Below are 7,160 nucleotides of genomic sequence, written 5' to 3'. Positions count from 1 at the left end.
GACAAAAATACTAACTGAAAGAAATGAGACATTTAAGGGGAGGTGTCCCACGGCACCAGGAGAACTACTGCAGCGATGCTTCCATTTCTCCTTCAGCTTTTATCAATTCTGCAAGGATGATGCAGGCCTTTCTTCTCATATTATGCTTAGAAATTCCTTCCTGTGTCCATTTCATGAAATGACCAATGGATATTCATTCTAAGGTCACAAACTGCCATTTCTATAACAAGGCTACAGCATGTTCATCTAGACATATGTCCTCTGTGCAGACACTCAGATAATAAGGAAAAATTCACTTCTGTTGAGTTTACCATCGAGATTTATTGATATGAGAGACAAATGTTGTATGAATCAATATTTAAATTGAGGGAAACTAAATCCAGACATTAACGAACACAGGAAGTCAGTTTACGTATGTTTACATCTTCCAAACGTTTTCAATCAGAAGTATCTGCAGCTCTCTCCTATGGCTGCGAAGATGATGGCAGAGAGCTAGAATCAAACTATTATTTGCTTCTTATTAGCCAATCAGGAAGCATATAATTGCATAACTGAACTGATTGGCTGAAGCAAGAAAAATGGTTAGCTTCTGAAGTGCCAATCAGGATACAGTCATTTGCATATGAGATCTAACTGGTTAACACTGTTAAAGACTTCAGTATAGTTGATCTCTGAGGAAGCAAACAGCAGAAATTTACTGATGCATCACAGGACAGTTTCGAGCCAGTTGTGCACTAGGATTTTCTTCTTGCACACACACATTCCTAATTATTCTCTTATTGTAGCTAAATGCACTTTCTTTCTCCCTAATGGTCTCCCCCTCAATACACACAGAGCTCTTCACATCAGCCCATGCTCTGGCAGTGGACAGAATATGCTTGTGACTCAGGAAAGGTTAAGACTAATTCTTGCTCTGAATTAGTTGTGTTACAAGAGTTTAAAAAGCCTGGAGAAGGAAATGCTAAATTTTCAGCTTCTCCATTTTAGGAGATTTTTCATTTGGTCCTAAAGCACTTTGTTATGTGATTAATAAGGGTACTGTGCGATGTCCACCCAGACACCTGATAAATCAGCAATGGAGAAAGTAGGCTGTGGCATAGGCTCTGAATTCTCTGCCTTCCATAAAACCTTGGGAAAGAGCATTCCGTGGCATAATCAAAATAAGAAATTACTCGCAGTTCAATGACTAGATATTTTTTAAGTAGGAGGCATAGGGTGTGAAAAGCAAGCCCAGCACGATTAGCAATAACATTCTCATCTGGTGTGTCAGTCCCTCCTTGCCAGAAGGAAACCTCCTGACAGGGCCAGGCAGGCAGCACGTTTGCCTGTATGGTAGAACTGGCCCCGCCACAGCAGGAATGTCCGACAAGTTGGCGAGAAGTCACCCAGTACAGATGGGCAGATGCTGGAGTGGTAGGTGCTCTCTCCCTTGTGCTCAGGCATGCACAGAGCTCTGACAAATGACGCAGCCATTCTATTTTCACCCACGCAGTCTCACCAAATGTGAGTTCCCTCCCACCACATAACAGCATTGACCTAGACAGCTCATATTAATGGGTATTTATACAGGATTCATTGCACATCAGTCCATTCTGGCTACAAGTTCATAAGGATAATATATCTACATAGAGACAGTAGTACAGTATCAGCTATTTTCCAATACAAACCTCTACCCCAACCTTTATTTGTAGGTCAAAGAAAGATCCTGTACTACAGCAACCTTCCTATGACCTTTGACATTCATTTTTTAAGATAAAAATCCAGTGTGGGAAAAAGGCACACATATAACAAAAGCAGTGCTGAACAACCACAGGAATAAATGGACATGGACTTGGATTCCTCTATCCACATCATCTGCAGTCCCTGATCATATTACCTCCAAGGGGTTGCTAAATCTAACTCAGTCTGGTTCTCAAGTCCCCTTAACCACTGCCTATTCCATTCATTTATAGTTAGTTACATTATATATATTTCCTTTAGCAAGGACATACTGAATTGCTTGCTAACGTGCACAGAGCTTCTATATCTTTGGAAGACTGGAGCCTTTATTTCTCCACATCCTTTGTTCCAATCCTAGCTCCTGAGCTGTTAGCTTTCTCTTCTTGTCTCTTTGGGGAGAGCTGGGAGTCCCTTGTAAAGTCTTCTCCAGTTTTTTTGTCCACAGGTGTCTGTAGCCGTGGGGTGCCAAAGAAACCCCCCTCACAGTATTCCCAGGAAATGATGCAGAACAGGAGATGATTCTTCTACCAATAAGATAGGTTTCCTCTGGTCACGTATGTCAGACCATGGCCAATAAAACAAGCAGCTGCCATGGACATCTCAATTTAAAAGAAATTACAGTCTAAGGGAGTGTAGTGAGGACTGCCTGCCCATCTGTTTGGGAGAGATAGGCAAAAAGAGACACCACCGAAGTCATCCTGTTCTCAGCAATTTGTCTCTTTTCCACTCAGGTCAAATGTTACAGTCCATTTGTTCTACCAGAAAGTAGTGAATCATATCAAAAGTGGGACGATCCTTTATATCTCGGCTCCAACACTTTAACATCAAGTCAAACACAGAGTTTGGACACAGAGGTGTTTGGGACAGATAGATCTGCAAGCAGGAAAAATACAACTACTTCAGTGTTATTAATTACCCAATTAATAACATGAGATGGCTGCCATTTCTCTAGGTTTTACAAGACAGTGAACAGCCATGCATTATCTTAACACTTACTGCGGTGACTTCGTCTGGGCGGGTAAAGTTTCACTGTTATTTTCTTTGTCAGCCCCTCAGGGAGGAAACTGATACATGCATAGACATTAGCTACATGGGTGTTTTGTTAGCTCAGTTGATAACAGAGCTGTGATCAGAAAATGGGATCTTCATCTAGTGAGAAATTGCAACATTTCAAAATTTTTTCCAAATCTAAACAAAAAGTCAAAATTTCCATATTTCCCATGAAAATTCTGAAAAATGTCAATTCATTTGATAACGGAGAATTGTTTTGTTTTGCTAAGATAAAAACGTTTCATTTTAGTAATAGAAAAGTTGCAATGATAAAGTCAAAATGGATTGTTTTTACCTTACTGAAATAAAACATTTCAACCTATGAACAAAACGAAAAAGTCAAAACCATTTGTTTTGACACCTTTCTGCCTAAAATGTAGTTGAAACTGACAGGTTCCCATGAAATGTTTTGATTTCAACAAAGCTGCATTTTCCAAATGAAAACGCTGTCAAAAATTCTTCAACCAGCTATAGCTGAGAATCCATTTGCCAGTGTGATGAACTGGGGCTATGTCTGTACAGCTTACGATAGTATGAAAACCCACTGTATCCTGATTGCCTCTGTCTCCAGATCCACCATTTCCGAGGGGCTCTGTAGCAAGTACACTCTGGACAGGCACCATGGTACTTACACTTCACGACGGTTATGCTAAAAAAGCAACTGAATCCTTAGAAAAAACAGTTTAGCTGACTACTCTGAAGGGAGAGGGGGAAGGTAGGAGCTGTCCAAGTTTACCATGAGTAGAAGGAAAGAAAAACCCATGAGGGGAGAGAGAGAAAGGAGGAGGAGAAGGACAGAGGCATGGTGCAGGAGAGAGGAAGATCAAGCTTGGTAAGGGATTCTTCCATGACACAGATGGATCCCCAAGGACTCACCAGGGAAGGACGACTCAGTGAGGAGACTGTGGGTTCAGATGTTTATTGCTTTGTTTCGTATGTGCTCTCCTGTGCTTTACATGATTAAGTAAAGAGCATAAATGTGTTAGATCCTATGCAAAGTGTGGGATGTGTGCTCCCCACTTCACAACTGCTGTAGGCCCCTGAGAGAGAGAAACTGTAACCAGAAGCCTCACACCATTTGGGTGGAGTTCAGGGAGCGGGTTAAGTGACTGAGGCAGTCGGAGGGGCAGCCTAGGGCAGTTGGGCTGAGCAGTTCCGTTTGAGAGTCAGTGCCCAGGAAATGTGCCAGACAGACCAAAGGAGGAAACAATGCTGCAGCCTGCTGAGGCCCAGGGAAGCTTGAACCCCTCCAACCAGGCATTCAGAGCAATGGAGGTGCGGCTTCTCCTCGCAGCAGTCCTAGTGGGTGGTAAGGAAGGGTGCTGGCTAGGATCTGTGGCACCTAGAATCACAGGAAGAATTTGTGCACCCTGCCAGTAGCTGGCCCTTTGCTGGCAGTCTCAGCAGAGAAGCCAAGGCCTGTGTGAGCCATGATAACACAACTCTGTGCCATCACTAGATAAAACAATCTCCAGGTCAAGGCACATTGGTACAGAGTGTGTGTGTGAGGGTTACCCTGCTGCTCCAACTGTTCTAGAAAGAAACAGGGGACTTCAAGCTTAAGGGCTGTTGAACTGGTACCTTCCACCTTCTCTCTCATTGAGCCATTGTGAACCAATCAAACAAAGGATTAGATTTACCCCCTCAAAACCCAACTTGGAGCAAATATCTTGGTCTGAAAGCGTAACAGTGAGAGAATGCAGTTGTCCCTGGGGTTTTGTTCAAATGGCTTTACCCTGCATGGCAGCAGATTTTGGAGGTGCTTTTCACAGGATTCCATCCAACCAATGAGTAGCTCCACGGGACACTGTTCAAAGGGCTTTTCCTCCTGACCAGTAGCTCAAAAGGTATTTTACACAGCTCCAAAAATGAGATTTGGGTCACATCTCCGACACTCCCCTGATGGGTGTGTAGTGAGATAGTTCCCGATACCCTTAGACGTGGCAATGAGGCCAGAGCACATTCTGGGGGCCCCTGAAAACTAGGGAATAGGTCACAATGATTTTTCTTCTTCTCTATCCTTTCTTCATGTTGAATTGTTCCTGAGTGTCTAACTGGCTCCAGTTCGGAAGCCTTTTGTCCATTTGGAAGAATGAAAAAAGCCGTGGGCGTTTCTGCTTGATTGGCACTCTAAGAGCTGCCAGTTACTAATCATGAATGAGCACGAATACAGCTCAGCAAACTATTCATAACAAATATTGTATGCAACAAATGTAGCCGCCCTTTCAGCTCCAGGCACATCTCTGGGCAGACAGGGGTGTTCTGAGATGGATTTAATGTTCCAAATTCTGTGAATTGATCCCAATTCATTCTCCAGGCATATTTTGATAGACTATTTGCTCATTGCAGTGATTAGTCACATAAGGCAGGTGATAGCTGAATGACTGGCTGAACAAGCCCTTTCAGGGATCATACTTTTTCAGATAGAAAATGGACAAAGCCCCCTTCTCCTTGAACACGTTCTTCCCCTTCTCCCCTGTTGTGGACCTTGAGGTGTTTCATCTCCTCCCTGCCGCTTCAGCAGTCCTGTCCCTGCCTGTTGCCTACCTCCATTGCCCCCAGGCTCCTTCCAGTCTCCTTCTCAATCAGTCATGACCCCCCAGGCCTTTCCCCTCCTAATGTAAGCCAGTGTAAGTCCACACAACCCTCAGTAAACCGTCCCTCAACTCCTGCTGTCTCTCCCTTCATTTCAAACCTTGCTGAGCGTGCATTCTGCAACCAACATGCACCAAACTCCTCTCCTCCAGCTCTGACCTGGATCCCTTCCAGCCTGGCTCCTGCCCTCTGGACTCCACTGACTCTGCTCTCAGGCTGGTCTCTAATGACCCCCTTGGCCAAATTGAAGGGCCTCTTCTCAGCCTCCTCTTCCTTCTCCTCTCTGCAGCACTGGTTCACAGATTGGAGTCTAAGGCCAAGAGTGTGATGATGAACAGCACTTTTCCACATGAGTCCCTCCTTTGGGGTGGACCATGCAGAGGCCTGGCACCTATGAATGATAAGACAGCAGTCACGTGGCTCCCAAGAGAAGGGACAGAGTTCCATGGAATAAAGGGCACAGTCAGAGAAGGATCCCAAAGGATTTTGCTTCAGCTGCCGTCTCGGGGGAACACAGGAGGCAGGAAAGGGCAGAGAAACAGCCTCCTGCAGGATGAGCACAGGGAAGGCAAGTGGGGGCTGTGAGGGCCAGAGTCATGGAAAAGGTCCGGCCAGAGGGGAGGAGCTGTTCCCATTGGAGAGATGTGGAGGAGACACCAAGAAAGTCAAGGCTGACTGTGAGTGAATGGCTGCATCAGAGACAGCAGGAGTGCGGAGCGTGGATTGGGCCAGGAGGAGGTGACGAAGGGACTCAGGGAGAGCAGCGTGTGGAGGCAGGACACAGGGGATCCAGTGGGGTGCAAGAGAAGGGGAAGAGCCTATGCACCGTGGGTCTTTGAGGTGAAGGGGGAAGGGAGGCAGGGCAGCTGCTGGAGAGGTCAGGGATGGAAGGCAGAGGATGCCAGGGCTGTGTGAAGGCCAGGAAAAGGGAGCTGCTGAACAAGATTCGGGAGAGCGAAGGGGGAGGAGGGTGCCTGAGCTGCCTCACCTGCCTGCCCTGGCTCCGGAAGAACTCCCCCGTGTTCTCAATGACCTGCTCGTCCGAGAGGAGGCTGTAGGGCTGTTCCTTGCACAGTGTGAACATCTCCCAGAGTGTTACCCCAAACGCCCAGACATCGCTGGCTGTGGTGAACTTGCCCTGTGGAGAGAAGAGCGGGTCGGCCGCTGCCACACGCACAGGGCTGCTCTGCGCCCAGCCTATCGATCTGGTGGGAAGAGTCGACCGTTTCAATCCACTGTCTGCACACGCGACAGGTAGGAAGCAGAAACCCAGCGAGGGGGAACTGGAGACTCACCGCTCCTCCTCTGAGCAGTCACACGTGGTACGGCATGCCCTCGCCATAACGCCCTTTACGATCACGAACCTTGGGCTACAGCGAACCCGGTCCCTGGATCCCACCTCGAGCCATGGCAGTGCTGCTCAGAGGATTCAGGGGGCCTGGAGCAAAACGGAGGAGCTGCAGCGCTTGTACTCACCCGGCGGTAGTCCAGGTCTTCGGCAGCGGCAGGTCCTTCACTCGCTCCGCGTCTTCGGCAGCACTGAAGGACCTGCCACGGAAGTGCCGCCGAAGACCCGGACAGCCGTCGGGTGAGTAAAATTAAAAAGGCGCGTCTAGCCAGGGAAGGGATTCTTGGCCAGAGCCTGCGGGGCCCCTGCGGAGTCTGGGGCAAATTGCCCCACTTGTCCCCCCCCCGGGTGGCCCTGGCCCTGCTGCTGTGGTGGGGGCTGAGCGCTCCTCTGGCCCTGGGACTGTGGGGCGTTGAGAGCTCCTCCGGCCCTGGAGTTGTGGGGGGCT

The 7,160-nt window shown here is 47.5% G+C and overlaps 1 protein-coding gene across 2 annotated transcripts in view; it reads right to left on the bottom strand.

Annotated features, from left to right (window-relative positions):
- Positions 1-324: 324 nt before the first annotated feature.
- The window catches only part of LOC115636145 (discoidin domain-containing receptor 2-like), a 156,226-nt gene continuing 149,390 nt past the window's right edge, over positions 325-7,160 (bottom strand). For both annotated transcript variants that reach the window (XM_030535895.1, XM_030535896.1), the window contains 2 exons: positions 6,353-6,502; positions 325-2,592 (listed from right to left, as the gene is read on the bottom strand). In XM_030535895.1, coding sequence (XP_030391755.1) covers positions 2,452-2,592; positions 6,353-6,502 — 291 coding nt within the window. In that variant the 3' untranslated portion in view covers positions 325-2,451. The remainder of the gene's footprint in view (positions 2,593-6,352; positions 6,503-7,160) is intronic.

Source organism: Gopherus evgoodei, chromosome 16 (assembly GCF_007399415.2).
Source record: "Gopherus evgoodei ecotype Sinaloan lineage chromosome 16, rGopEvg1_v1.p, whole genome shotgun sequence".
NCBI lineage: Eukaryota > Metazoa > Chordata > Testudines > Testudinidae > Gopherus > Gopherus evgoodei.
Note: the sequence above shows the minus strand (reverse complement) of the source record. Positions and strands in the feature narration are given on the sequence as shown.